This window comes from Talpa occidentalis, unplaced genomic scaffold, assembly GCF_014898055.3.
Source record: "Talpa occidentalis isolate TD23 unplaced genomic scaffold, MPIMG_talOcc4v2.1 talOcc4.4, whole genome shotgun sequence".
Lineage (NCBI taxonomy): Eukaryota > Metazoa > Chordata > Mammalia > Eulipotyphla > Talpidae > Talpa > Talpa occidentalis.
Genome location: NW_023604295.1, coordinates 52698608 through 52714480, shown reverse-complemented (window position 1 = coordinate 52714480; position 15873 = coordinate 52698608). Strand labels below are relative to the sequence as shown.

The 15873-nt window shown below is 37.9% G+C and overlaps 1 protein-coding gene across 2 annotated transcripts in view; it reads right to left on the bottom strand.

The window, feature by feature from the left end:
• Positions 1-15873, bottom strand: part of SLC9C1 (solute carrier family 9 member C1) — a 72722-nt gene that overhangs the window by 30704 nt on the left and 26145 nt on the right. For both annotated transcript variants that reach the window (XM_037525565.2, XM_037525567.2), the window contains 5 exons: positions 9024-9105; positions 6918-7084; positions 4861-4986; positions 3164-3261; positions 309-428 (listed from right to left, as the gene is read on the bottom strand). In XM_037525565.2, the coding sequence (XP_037381462.1) occupies positions 309-428; positions 3164-3261; positions 4861-4986; positions 6918-7084; positions 9024-9105 (593 nt within the window). The remainder of the gene's footprint in view (positions 1-308; positions 429-3163; positions 3262-4860; positions 4987-6917; positions 7085-9023; positions 9106-15873) is intronic.

The following is a 15873-nucleotide window of genomic DNA, read 5'->3' as shown; positions in this document are numbered from 1 at the left end:
TGCTTACCTTTGGGGCAACGAAACTGAAATTTGATAGAGGTTATGATTGTCCAATATTGTGACAGAATAAAATAACATTAAAATAGTACACTTAAAAATCATTGATGTTTATTCATGATATGTGAAATTTTTTTCAATAATAAAACAAGTTTAATTTTAAGTAACTTTTTGTATATATATAAGTAATTTAATTTTATAATAGCTCAAAATACTTTACAAAGTATTTAGGATATAAATTTTAGAATACATACATAGGAAATTACAAATGAACATAATATTTCTAGTAAGGTTTGTTCAAAAGCACTTACCTTGATGGGACCCCTTTTTCTTTTTTAGTATTATATACCCAATTGAGTATTAATTTTCTAGTAAAGTTAAGAAATTTGTTGCCCTCAGAATAACTCTTTATTGTGTCAGGACACAAACATCTAAAGAGCAAAAGAAGAGAACTTTAAAATCTTGGGGATAAACTTAATGCAGCATTGTCAGAAAGCAGGAAGAATGTTTTGTTCAGTGATAGCTGGATTTAAAATACTTTCATAGGCATGATCCAAGTAATGAAATTGTGGCTACAAATAGATATTAAATTATAAAGTTACATTGTGGGGCTCAATCATTAGACAAAATATAAAGCAGGAGATACATGCTTTAAGACAGTAGAGAGTTCAAGATTCAGAGAGAAAACAAACCATGGTTCAAATACATGAGATTCAAGACATCTGGGTTTTCACATTGGATCCCACATTGTTTGGGGTGGCCATGGACAAACTGCCTTATAACCTGTTCGCTTTTTAAAATGAAGATACACATTTCCATGCCAGCCTGAGATGATTAAATGAGAAAATACTTATGAAGCATCTAGCCCATCTCACACATCCTTGCATTTATTTTATCTCCTGGGCAAGTGAGAATTTATAGGAAAGATACATGTGGTAGAGAAAGAGTTAAAATAATTGGAAAAGTCAGGGGTCACCAAACTCCAAAAGACATTTCGGCAGCACTTGTATCAAGTGGTTCATAGGTTTCTGCTGGCTTTTCTATTGAGACAATTCAGCATTATGTGCTGTGATTTGCTCTTACATAGCTATTTCCTTTGGTTCCCAGGAACTTAACTGCTGCTGATCAAATATCTTCATGTCTTCATCAGAAGGAAGATAGGACTCGGTCCTTACATTTGGGGCTTTAACTTAAACTGGCTTAACGGAAGGGCACTGGTAACTTAAATTCAAAGGTGGAACTTTCTTTCCTATTGGTAATGTTTTCACTGAAATCTGGGCAATTATTCTGCCACAGGGATACTGACATAATTTGAAACAAAGAAGTCACTCAGTTCTCTGTAATTCAGTATAATGTGTAAATTATATTGAAAATCACATATGTTTATATGATTTGATTGATTCCAAATTAAAAAAAATGTTGAACACCTATTATGCTTACTTAATTACTGGGAAAGTACACCTAGAGTTGCTGTGGAGATAAATATGAGCACTACTGACACAAAATGAGGGATTTAGTGTACTCTTTGGGATTTGGGAAACCTCCTGAAGGAATTAATATTTAAGTAAGAGCTGATCATTTCACAAGTTATCATAAATCCTAAAATTCCTGATGTCAGTGTGTGGTATTTTATAGTGCAAATTGCTAAGTAATTCAGATCCTCAATTCATATTTATATTAACACATCCATAGTTTAGCTTGACTTAGGAAAACAGTATGATCTCTTTAACTACAGTAAGGCAGCTTAGTTTTTAAACTGATCTCTATAATTTATTAGTTAAATTTGGGTAAATTATTTTTACCTTGGGCAAAAATGGCCTTAGGTAAATTATTTTTCTCTTCATGCCTCGCTTTCCTTCATGCAAAAATGAAAATGATAATAGCATGTATTCAACAGAATCTTTATGACATTACTTTGGTGATATAAGGAAAATATTTAAATCTGTGCCTGGCACATCACTCAATAAATCTAAGTTCTCTATTCAAAGTATTCCCTAGTTGATGTAAATATATATATATAAAAATAATAAATTAATAAATTAATTAAAAAACCAAAGTATTTCCTAGTCAATGACATAGGTCCTTAGTGATGGTCCTGGTGTTCCTGTCCCAACACCCCACGCTTTCCTTAGACTTGTTTTCTTACTATAGTACACCTCAATACAAGAGGTTAAGAATAATCAGCAAACAGCAAAATCAACTCCAAGGCTGCCCAACGAAGAAGCAAGTACTAAATACAAGTTTTCCAGGGATTGAAATAGAAACAGACTTTTTGAAACTTTGAACTCCTACTGCAGTGAGAACATGCTCCAGAGTCTGGCTGCTTCTCCCCCCATGCCTGCCCTCACAGCTTTATCCCTCTTCATCCCTTTTGTGGTACCAAAAGCCAGTGCATATGGGTGAACAACAGACTGGCACGTCTCTTAGGTTCTGGGGTGTGCACACCAAAGTCTGGGGTGAGATGATGGACTATAGGAATAGGCCCAAGAAGGACCTAGAAATGAGCTTAAGATCACTTGAATGGGGATGTTTGGTGGCCTTCATAGCAAAAGTGTGGTCTGAGTTTTAGGTGGATATTGTTGCAAATGCATTGCAGTTTAGCCATTTCTCTGCTTAATTATTTATCTTTCATCGCTCCACAGAGACATTCTAAGGGAGTCCTTAATACATTAATTATGAGGAGCTCAATGCCTACTCTGGAGACTTACATCAAAGGAAATCATCACACGTGTCCTCTGAAGATTAAAAGAGACATGCCTTGGGAAGATGCTACCGGGGTGAAGTGGGAGGGGGGAAGTTGAGAAAGTCTCTACCTTAGTGTGGAATACCTTAGTGTGGTATGTGAATAGCCTAAAAGAAAGAGCAGTTTATCACAGCACAGCTTTGGGGGTTAAAAAAAAAGAAAGAGGAGTGTTTCAGTCAAAAGGAACAACTTGTTCAAATGCACCGAGGTGTTAGTGAGTAGAGCAAATTTGAGAAACAGCAAGTATGTTATTTGTCAGGATGGTGGAGTGCAGAGCAGACAGTGATGGGTACACATAGTACTAGGTGATACCAATTTACTGGATCAAAGCAAGAAAACGCACTTGCACAATTTCCTACATGCTGCACAATTTCCTACATGCAGTGGCTTAGAATGAAAGTTTTCTCTTGACAATATACTTACTTTCCTGTCCTTTCACTACAGCTTCTTGCTGCACCTATCAGCATCTGAACAGCTTTCTGAGACAGAGTCTCATTCTTGTATTGTCTGTGGTAACTTGCCTAAAAGAAATGTCGAGTCAAGTCTTTGGGAAAATAATCTGTGGGAAAGACATTGAAATCCCCAAATAACCTAGTCTCTTTACAAAGGGAGTCCTTCTACGTAGTTCAGACCTAGAGATTAGAGAACATAAAGATTTGGGTAGAATCAAACTGATTCTGCAGAAAACTAGGATTCTGCTAGTTGTTAGTTAGGTTACCAGAAATTAATGGATTTCTGTGGCCAAATAAGTGTGGGACTTACTGCAAAGTGTATGCCCATTTAAAAAATTCAAATAGGATTGAAATATCCCCATCACAAAAGTTTATAATGCATTTTAGAGTATTAGAAGTTCTGAGAAATCCCACAGGATTCTGAGTTACATTATTATTTAATTTTATTTCCAAATATTTTGAGAACAAAACTGTTGTCTCCAGTCTATTATAAGCATTGAGTGAACTGCAGTTACTATGAAGAATACAGTCACACATTTATTCTCCATATATTGAGAGCCCACTCTGCTTCAGGCACTATGTTTGATGCTGGGGAAACTGACAAGGCCTCTGCCTTAGTGTGTTGAACTCTGCTGAGAATCACTGTAAGACCAACTTCCTAAATGGAAAGGTCTGATAAACTAAGGAGTCCTGCATTATAGAGAAAACATTCTGTCTGCACAATCCTTTATGGAGATTAAACATGGTTGTGTTTTTAGGAAGAGATAGAGCTAACTTTGAGAAGAGATAGATACTAGGAAGATACTAGAGATAGATACTAGGATAGATACTAGGAAGAGATAGAGCTAACTTTGAGAATGAGGGATCAAAGACTATTTGTCCACAATTATAGGAATTCAATAGATTAGCATTCCCCTTTTTAAACATCACTAAAATACTTATAAAATAATGAGATTAAAATACCTTCAAAAATAATAAAGTTGATATTCTCAAAGATAAACACTATGAGGAAAATAAGAAAATTGAAAATGATATGTAACTCATGAAAGTTTAGTAACACAAATGGCAAAGCAGTTAGATACTAGCGAAGATAAATTCTAAAATGGTCATTTACACCAAAGTATAGGAAGTGTTTAGAGAATGGTTGGTCTCCAAAAATCACTGCTGCTTATTGAGCTCTCTGTACTACTGAGAACTCTCTGTACTATATATTTAATTCTCATAACTTTATGAGAAAAGTATCTAATCTGTGGTTTATAGATGAGAAAGCTCAGGCTCAAGATTTCATATGAAAGCATACTATCTACATGTAATTGTTAGCAAACTTGGTAGAAACAATTAATGAAATACTGTTTTGGATCCAGAGATGGGCTGTGTCATGGAACTTATCACTTAACACATCTGAAGATCAAGTTCAGTTGTAATTCCTGCTGTTGGGACTGCTGAAATTCCCAATTCCTCATAATAAAAAAAAATTTATTTAACTTGAGAGAATTTCTTTTTTTTTCTTTTCTTTTTCTTTGTAGTTAAGTGGGCTCTAAGACAATGTCAAACTTTGCTTTGCCTTTGTGATCAACCTATTAAGCTACCCCAGGTGCACATAAAAGATGTCTTCAGTGTAATTTTACACTTAAAAATAATTTTAAAATAGGAAAATATGGTACTAACTACTTGTGCTGACAAGAGACGCCTGCTCGCCAGCTGTGTGGCTTCAACGTTAAGGGTATGATCGATTTCCTTGTTACAATCAGGACACTTCACCTTTGGATGTTCTGTTATTGCCTCTTGGCTCAACTAAGTAAAACACGAATCAGAAACAAAAAATAGCACATGAATGTTAACATAATGTTTAGCATTAACCTAACGCAATTCACGTAACAGTTCAGTGTGATAAAGTATAGAAAATCTGTTAGACACAGAAAAATGTTCAGATGAGTCTCATCATTTGGCACAGTTGTTGAGATATAAAATAATTGGCAGTTTGGGGGAGAAAGAGACACATCATATTTTTATCTTTACATGGCATCATTGACAGTTTACAAAAGCTGTCAGACATATGATCGCACTTCAAACCAGTGGATCTGAAAGTGTGATACCTGCCACCGCATCAGCATTGCGGGACTTGTTAGAAGTGCATGTTCTCAGATCGGCCCTTGACATACAGAGTCAGAAAACTGGAAGTAGGGTAGCAATCTCCAGTTTTACAAAAACGTTTAAAAATTCCACTGCAGCTAAAGTTTGACACTCTTTAATCTCTTAAAGTAGACTAGAAAGTGAACATGTTACTAAGAACTGGGAATATGGGTAACCAAATTTCACAGATGAGAAAAACTGAAATTTAGAGAAAAAGAAAAGATTTGCTCAAGACTCAAAACTACCTATTATAAGTCCAGATTTCCTAAGTCCAAGATCAATGTTCAATTTGCAATGCTATAAGATCCCTATGTCTACATCACAAAGAGAAGAATGTGGTATTCAATCATCTGCCTTCAAAACAAGTCAAGCACCTAAGTGCCTCAACACTGACTCTGCATTAGAATCAGCTGAGTAATGATTAAAAATACAGATTCCTGTACACTCCCCAGTATCTACATCAGAATCTCCTGGGTAGAGTCTGGAAATTTATATAGCTATTTCAGTTTCTAGAAATATTTTATTTTTACAGAATTTTAAAATCATTTTTTAAATTAAGGTAAGATTGGTTCATAATACTGTATATGATTCAGATATATAGACTCCTGCCTTTTCAGATGTATATCAATCCCTATTTTTAATGTCTGTGGTTGGGATGCAACCACACCAGCAAAAAGCCATGGTCATGTATTGGGAGTTGTTGGAAGTTATAATTATTGGGTGCTACTAGAAAGAAAACTCTCAATCCTTGTCTCATCCAGAAATCCTGGCTGCATTACTATAGGCAGAAGGCTTGTCTCTAAGTCCCCATAAGGAACCTTAAACAATGTTTAGGAGATATGAAATGAATTTCAGTGAATCCTATTTCACAGGGACCAATTATCTTGCATCCATACTCCTAGAAGTTGGCCCTTTATATTGTGTGATGCAGAAAATCTCTGCACTGGAAACTGAATATGACATAGGAGATGAACACAGCAACAATGGCATTGAGAAAATCCCAGAACAATTTCATTATTTCTTCTTTTTGCAACCATGACTGCCTGGTAAATTACACATGTACTCTTAAATGAATAAAAAGTCTCATTCAGAAATTCTAAGATATAGCATAGAAGCAGGTGATATCTCACCCACATTTATACTTATGACATTGTCTTGGAATTCTATATTTTATTAACAAATAATATTAACTTCAAGCTAGTCTAACAAGTTGCATGTACAATAGCCTAAACAAATGTTGAAAAAGAATAAGGCATCTCTCAATCTGGTCAAACAGGAGTCACAGTTTCTAAGACTCACTCTCCTCTTTTTATGCTATCTTTTAGAGGTGTTCCCAGACACTATGCTTACTTTTGAATTTACAAAATATGTTTTCTATATATTCAAAGGTGTTGTCACTTCTGCTTTGCCCCACAGTGATCACAAAATTCCTTAAGATCCTCTCCTTGCTATTATGGCAAAATGAGTTACCCATACAGCTTTTCTAGCAACTACATGTCTTAAATGGTCAATTTTTATTTATGACATTTGTACTTATTTGAGGACAATCACATCTTTTTGAAGGATAAATTTAAACAACAGATATCACTTACTGCATATGGGTTTTGTAGTTTAATTGCTTGCTCAACAGTGTTCCAATCCGCATTAGCAAGATCTTTATCAAATTTGAGTGCAGAGACTGTAGATTTGGTTAGCTCTTGAAAATGTTGAAATGTATGATGAAATGATTTATATTTTGTTGATATGTCATCATGAAGCCCTTTAATACAAATAGCACAACTTATATGGTAGGGATAGTTTTGATATATATTAAAAGCTTCCTCTCATAATCATTCATTTTTAATCCCAATACAAATTGTTTAATAATGAGGATGCTAACAATTTCAAACTTTTCTAGTTTCATACTCCTCACAAAACCTGGGGTGCTTCATCACCATAGTGAGTATGTATTGAATGCTTGAGCTGGAAAAACACATCTCAATATTTTGCATGCATTAAGTGTTTTGAGGTGAGTTTTTTCACAGGTGAGGAGCAGAGGTGTGTTGATTAATTTTAATGTGTCAACTTAACTTGGTGCTCAGAAATTTGGCTAAACATTTTTCTGGCTATGCCTGTGGAGGTGTTTCTGTATGAGAAGAAAATGTAAATTGGTAAACTAAATAAAGCACATTGCCTTTCCCAATTTGGTCTCTCATCATCCAATCCAGTGGAGGCCTGAACAGAAGAAAAGAGCAAGGAAGAGAAGTTAACTCTCTCTCCTCCTGACGACTCTCTAGCTAGAACATTAGTCGTCTCCTGCCATCACATTTTGATTGGAACTTGTATCATAGGCTTTCCTGGTCTTTAGACTGCAGATCTTGGGACTTCTTATCTTTCATAATAACATGATTGCTATTAAAATAATAGAATGTTAGAATAATCTCTTTATATATAGACATAGATATATATCATATATATATATTTCATCAGAGTTTCTTTGGAAAAGCAAAATGTTCCATGAGCAAATGCTCACTGCTCTCTGTGCAAATAAACACATTCCACAGTGAGAACTTTAGTTTATTTGTCCACTAGTAGAATCTACAATGCTCTTTGTAAAACTTTCCCTCTTTAATCTGTTTTTCCCATTTTATAATGTTAGGGCTCAGAGAAAAAAACCCCAAAGATTTTATTGTAAATATAAAAAGGGAAGGGAAACGGCAGTGTGATATTGTCCACAAAGATGAAGTTTCAGATCAATAAAAAATGCCAGTGGTGTGAAGCTCTGTAACAGAAAGGGAGTTGGAGTTGTTAAGAATGTAATGAATTTAAAGCATCAAGGTTATTTTGCTTCTAGTTCTTTATAACTGCCTTTACCTAGTTTTGTGACCTTTGGGTAGAACTTTGAACTCTCTCGATCTCAATTTCCCAATTGTTAAAATGTTGGGGGGTAAAACAGGCATAGTGAATAATGCAATTGCCTCCTAAACTGCTATTTCCACTTCTATTCTCCTCAAACCCCTTTTAGTCATGCACAGAACTAGAGTTGTCTTTTAAAGAGGATAATTGTGTAACAACACTTACTTGTTTAAAACCAAACAAGGAATTTCTTTTGCCCCTAGAATAAAATACTAAAACCCAAGACTCGCCATGATCTAGCTCCTCCTTACCTCTCCATCTGTCCTTTTTCCAGCACCCGCACTGTTCACAAACCTTTCCTAGAAGGTTTCTAACTTCTCAGTTTCTAGATTCTTCAGGAATGGAGCGCCTATTGTATTTTCTGTCTTATTTATACATGATTTGTTTATTGTCCTGCACACACGACTGATAGTAAATACCTTATTTGTTGTGTTTACTATTTCTCTTCTTTCCAAAATAAACTCCATCAACTCAGAAGTCTTGTCTGTTTTCATAATGCGTCACTATTAGAAGCGCCTGGCGTTTTAGGAGGCTTTTCATAAAAGTTTGCCAGATATTTGAAAAAACTTACTGTATTATTTTATTTACATTTCATTAAACTTATATTTGTTCACTAATATAAATAAGTAATCTTTTATAATATTTAGGCTATTGACTTAAACTATTCCTATGTCTTTAGATAGACATTTAATGAGATATCATTTGATTTGTCCTTATATGATTTCTTTCTTCATTGTTAGCAATTCTTCAGCATACTTAGAATGTTTTTCTCTTTATTAAGAATATTATTTAGGAGGGCTTACCTAGTTTATCAACTGCCATTGGCAAAATAAATCTGCTGATAATCAGGTTAATTAAGCATACTGACACTCCATGAAATAATACCTAGAATTAAAGAAAAAAAATCAATGTAAGTATTCATGACAATGTCAAATGCTATATTGCCTTTTTATAAATGCAAGGGAGGAATTTGGATGTCAGTCCTGATGAAAGTACTATTGAGGATTCTCTTCACCTCCCTGCATGTATTTCATCTAAGCTTTTGTAAGCACACCAAACCCAGGACACGTTTTCACAAGTAAACATACAGACACTGGGAAAAATACCTATCCTTAAATCTGTCACTTTATCTCTTGGGCCATGGGAATATCCCTGCTATATCTTTGTCAGTTTTTTTTCACTATGCATATCTGCTTGTACATAGCACATAGTTCTTTGCTTAACATTACCAATGTATTTCTTTTTATTTATTTATTTATATTTTTATATTCCCCATACAATTGCGACCCCCTTATTTTGACCCCAATCCCTCCCCTCCCCGCACCCCACCCCCCATAGAGTGTCTCTGGTTCATAGTTTTTTTGTTGATTTTGATTTTTACTTTCTTATAGTTATTCTTTTTCCTGGTCCCTTATTTAAGTTTTCTAGATTCCTGCTCTGAGTGAGACCATCCGGTATTTTTCTTTTTCTTTCTGGCTTATTTCGCTGCGCATGATCCCTTCCAGCGCCATCCATGTTGCTGCAAATTGCATGTGTTCATCTTTTTTGAATGCTGAGTAATATTCCATGGTGTATATGTACCACATCTTCTTGATCCAGTCATCTATTTTTGGGCATTTGGGTTGTTTCCAAAGCTTAGCTATTGTAAACAGTGCTGCTATAAACATAGGGGTGCAGGTGCTCTTTGGAATTGATGTTTCTGTGTCCTTTGGGTAAATACCTAGGAGTGGAATTGCTGGATCATATGGAAGCTCTATGTTTAGTAGGTCCAGAAATCTCCACACAGCTCTCCATAGTGGTTGGACCAGTTTGCACTCCCACCAACAGTGCACAAGAGTTCCTTTTTCTCCACATCCTCGCCAACATTTGTTGTTGCTAGTTTTTTTAATATGTGCCATTCTCACTGGTGTGAGATGGTATCTCATGGTAGTTTTGATTTGCATTTCCCTGATTACAATGATGTTGAATATTTTTTCATATTCCTGTTGGCCATTTGCATTTCCTCTTCAGAGAAGTTTCTTTTTAGCTCTTCTGCCCATTTTTTGACTGGATTATTTTCTTTGTTGTTGTTGAGTCTCATCAGCTCTTTGCAGATTTTTGTGATCAGTCCTTTATCATTAGTGTTGGGTGCAAAAATGTTCTCCCAGTTGGTGGGGTTTCTCTTTGTTTTTGTTATTGTCTCTTTTGCTGTGCAGAAGCTCTTTAATTGATGTAGTCCCAGCTGTTTATCTTTCCTTCACTATCACTGCTTTGGGTGATGTGTCTGTAAAGATGTCTTTGATGTGCAAATCCCGTAGTGTTTCGCCTATATTTCCTTCTATGTATTTTATGGTTTCAGGTCTTATGTCTAGTTCTTTAATCCATTTTGAGTTGATTTTTGTGTATGGTGTGAGGTAGTGGTCAAGCTTCATTCTTTTGCATGTAGCGACCCAGTTTTCCCAGCACCATTTATTGAACAAACTTTCTTTGCTCCAATGCATAGTCTTTGCTCCTTTGTCAAAGATTAGTTGATCATAAATCTGCAGCGTTTATTTCTGGATTTTCTATTCGATTCCCTGAGTCAAATGTCTGTTCTTGTCCAATACCATGCAGTTTTTCTGATTATGGCTTGTAGTATAGTTTGAAGTCTGGGGAGTGTGATGCCTCCATCTCTTCTTTTTTTTTTCAGGAGAGCTAACATTTGGGGTTTTTGGTGATTCCATATGAATTTCATCAATAATTGTTCTATTTCTTGAAGAATGACATTGAAATTTTTATTGGAATAGCATTGATCTATATATTGCTTTTGTTGAGGATGGCCATTTAATACTTTACTTCCCAATCTTGAGCAGGGGATGTCTTTCCATTCTTTGTGTCTTCTTCTATTTCTTTTAACAGTGTTTATAGTTTTTTGCATAGGTCCTTTACTTCTTTTGTTTGGAATTATTCCCAAGTATTTGATTTTTTTGGTTTTGATAATAAATGGATGGTTTTTTTGATTTCTTCTTCTTCAGATGTATTGTTTGTGTATAGGAAGGCTACTGACTTTTGCATGTTGATTTTGGTATCCTGCACTTTACGACTGAACTGATTGATGAGTTGAATTAGCGGGCTGTGGATTTTTGGGGTTCTCTACGTATATATGGGACCATCTGCAAATAGTGATAGCTGGGGATTCTTCTTTTTCCTATTTGGATTCTTGGATGTCTTTCTCTTGTCTTATTGCTGTGGCTAGGATTCCAGTATTATTTGAAAAGCAGTGGTGAAAGTGGACATCCTTGTCTTGTTCCAGATCTTAATGAAATGCTTTCAGCTTTTCACCATTTGAGTAATATACTGGCTGTGGCTTGTCATAGATGGCCTTTATTGATGTTGAGGTATGTTCCTTGTATCCCAAGAATTTCCAGGGCTTTTATCATGAATGGGTGGTTGCACTTTGTTGAAAGCTTTCTCCAGCATCTATTGATATTTCATATGGTTTTTATATTTCTTTTTGTTGATGTGTTGGATAACATTGATTGATTTTGGATGTTGAACCATCCTTGTTGTCCCTGGAATGAATCCTACTTGGTCGTGGTGAATTATCTTATGGATACATTGTTGGATTCTGATAGCTAAAATTTTATTGAGGATTTTGCATCAGTGTTCATTAGGGAATTGGCCTGTAGTTTCTTTTTTGTGTGTCCTTGTTCGTTTTATTACCAATATATATCTGTCAAGTGATTCTCACCTGGGAAAAGAGAGCAACTCTGATGCTTTAATATGCTTGCTCAACCTCGTACTTTGCCTCCATCACTGTCATTAAAGAGGAGTAGTTAGTGTCTTTGGTGTGTGACTTCTTCTTCCTCCACCTCTATCCAAGTTGTTGTCCAGGTGAGTGGAGCAATACTTATCATTCTCACACTATTCATTTCTGCTGAGTTACAAATTTTTTTTTTTTAAAGATTTATTTATTTATTTATACAAGCACTGGGTACAGTCAGAAGCGCGGGAGGGTGAGAGAATTCACCAGAGCCAGAGCAGGGAGCAGAGTAGGCAGAAGGGACCGAAGTACACTGTGAGGGGAGCAGCGGGCGGCAGGAGAGTCTGCGCGCCATGTGGGACCTCCTCCAGTGGCCGGGGAGCAACCGGGGTCGAACTTAGCTGCAGAGGCCTGCAGCGTTGCAACCCAGCGCTCAACTGCTGCACCACCGGGGAGGCCCTGAGTTACAAAATTTTGACTTTCATTAAGTTATGCTAATGCCCTTGCTGGTTCTCTGCTCTATTGTTACAGATAGAGGTTAGGTAGGGACAGAGTGTGAAACCACATCAAAGGCTTTGAAGCTTGCACAAAACTAACACTTGGGAGAGGCTAAAGCATTGGTGGCCTGGGAGGCTTCATTGAATATTCTGATTTAATTCTTCAAAGAGGTAGTCCAAACATTGGTACTTAGAAAAACCAAAGTAAAACCTACATTCATTGAAATGTACTTGTGTACTATTTGATGTCTTGATGGTGCATACATTCATAAAATCCTCAATCTTATTAACATGTAGAATATTTTCATATGTCTTGAAAAATTCTCTAATGCCCTTCCCAATCAAAGCCCCACAACAGAATTCTGAATTCTGGACCTATAGATAAGAATTGCTAATTTTTTTTTTAAAAATTTATTTATTTATTTATACAAGCACTGGGTACAGTCAGAAGCGCGGGAGGGTGAGAGAATTCACCAGAGCCAGAGCAGAGCAGGCAGAACGACCGAAGTACACTGCTGAGGGGAGCAGCGGGCGGCAGGAGAGGTCTGCGCGCCATGTGGGACCCTCCTCCAGTGGCCGGGGAGCAGCTGGGGATCGAACCGGGGATCGAACTGGTGCTGCCGAGGCCTCGGGCAGCTTTGCAACCCAGCGCTCAACCGCTGTGCCACTGGGAGGCCCAAGAATTGCTAATTCTTAAACCTTCATGTAAATGGAATTCTATGTCTCTGTAGCGGCAGGAAGGTCACAGAGCAGGATATCTAGGATCCGAGCAGACCGAGTAAAGGAGAGTCGTGGAGCCTTGGTGGCTTTCTTAGGATTTTATTGAGCTTTACATACATGCATTGCAGCAACCAGGTACAGGGCACGCAGGGGTACCCCGGGGCCCAGGGACAGGCCCCAGGCAAATCTTCACTTTGGGCTTCTCTGGCCTCTTTGTTTCCTTCTCTCTCCTGCTTCTGCTTTTCTTGGTGACTATCTCAATACTCCTCCCATGGCCCACAGAAGCAAGTAAGATAACTTGCAACAATGTAACAATGGCAGGTACCCCATCAGGCAGAGCAATTTTAACAGTGGGAGGGCACAAAAGCCTGAAAAACAATTTACCTTACAATCCACCCCCTCAGGGTTTTCTGCCACACAATATATATACAAGTATATACAAGTTTCCTTTAACAAACAAACACAGCAGCCATGGCCCACAAAGAAAATACAACAGAACACAAATAATCCCAGGCAGGGTACCAACCTAGTGGCAAAAGTCGATTATTGGCACCAGCAGATGATCCACCACTTCTGCTGTGGAAGGCACTGCTCATACGAGGAAGCAACCATCCGGCTGAGGTCTCTCCACAAGCCACACACCGCATCCACCCCCAGGATGCATTCACTCCTGGATTTTGCGATTCTGTACTCTTTGGGGGTAATTGCCCAATCTTCAGGGTTTTCTGTCTGCGGCCACTCAAACACTCGGCTTTCATAGCCACCAATGCGACACGCAGACCCCTGCACTCAGGCCAACCCATTGCACAAGCACATGGGTCCGGATCCATGGATACAAGCTCCACATGTGGCCTCTCTTGGGTCCCCACTTTGGCTGTGGGCTCCACTCCAAGCCATGTTCCCCACCTATCCCCCACGGACGGGTTCCTCAACTCCTCACCCTTACTCAGCAGTGAGCAAGGCATCACCCACAGGTGATTTTAAGAGACTCGCTGGCCTTCTTTACTTAGGCTGCTTAACAGCCGTTCAGGGATTCCCAATCTCAGCACCAGCTTTTGCCTTTCTAAATAGGCTTTTTCCCTCTGCCTAGCTGCTGGGCAGTACACAGGCTGCTTTTGGCCATCAAGGCCCACTGGCCACCCCCAGATTCCCATGTCCGGGGGTGTACAAACAATACCATCCTCCCCCAGGGTCCCCAAAACAGAACATTACCCTGCCGAAATTCCTCCACCTTCTGGCAGGATTGTAAGTCCAAGTCCATTAGCCTTTCCCTGCATCAGCACTGGCGAGCTCGGAATCGTGGTCCTTTCTTCCCCGAGGATCTGCTGCCTCAGGGGTTGTTGGCTGGTACTCGTAGGGCCCCTCCTCCTCCACTTGAGGTCTTGTCCTGCAGCTCCCAGATCTTGTTCACCTCCTGTGCTCCTGCAGTGTCTTCAGACCTTCTCGCAGCTCCTGATTTCTGGTCACGACCTGTGCTGCCATGACCTGTCCAGCGTTGTCTCACAGTCTGCTCCTCAATCTCTTCTGAGGTCTTCAGAGGGCTCCACACCCGTCTGCATCAGACCATCCCGCCGACTTATGCCAATTGTAGTGGCAGGAAGGCAATAGATCAGGATATCTAGGATCCAAGCAGACCAGGTAAAGGAGAGTCGTGGTGCCTCGGTGGCTTTCTCAGGCTTTTATTGAGCTTTACATGCATTGCAGCAACCAGGTACACTGCACACAGGGGTGCGGGGGCCAGGAGGCCAGTGGGCCTCCAGGTCCCAGGCAAGTCTTCACTCTGGCGTTCTCTGGCTGCTTGCTGTCCTTTTCTCTCCTGCCTCTCTCCTGCTTCTGCTTCTCTTGGTGACCATCTCAATACTCCTCCCATGGCCCACAGAGGCAAACAACACAACAATGTAACAACTGCAGGTGCCCCATCAGGCAGGGCAATCCTAATGGTGGGAGGGTAGAAAAGCCTGAAAACCATTTACCCTACAGTCTCTTATTGTAGTTGTAATTTGAATTTCCCTGAAGTAATGGTGTTGAGCACTTTTAACGTGATTAAGTGAAATATATTATTCTTTTTGAAGCATGTATTTAATTCTTTTGCTTATTTAAAACACTGGGTTGTTTTTATTACAAAATTGTAGAAATTTGGAAAATTTATTTTGTCTGTGTATATGTAAAATATATATGAATCCTGGATATATTTTCTCAGTTTGTGCTTATCACCCATTCTGTAAAATTAACTTTTGGTGAGCAAATATTTTTAATATTGATGAAGTTCAAATTTATTTTTTATGTTTAAGAAGCTTTTGTTTACCCCAAGATTATAAAGGTATTTTCTTATGTTTTTTCCCAAAGTTTTAGAGCTTTAAGTTTTATATTTAAGTCTATGGTCCATCCTAAATCAGTTTTACATGTAACTTGAGATTAAAATAACTTTTATTTTTTCTAAATGAATACCCAGTTCTTCAGCACCATTTATCAAACAGACTCTCCTTTCCCTGATTGAACTGCTTTGGTATATTTGTTAAAAACAATTGACTCTATGTGAGTCCTGGCTGGATTATTTTATTTTATTTATGTATTTTTATGACAACCTAATCAACTTAAATACCATATCTTTGTGATAAGTCCTGATATTAAGTAATATAAGTCTTCTAATTTTGTTCTTACCCAATATTTCACAGCTATTCTAGGAGTAAAAGTAAAAACATTTGTTGACTTCAT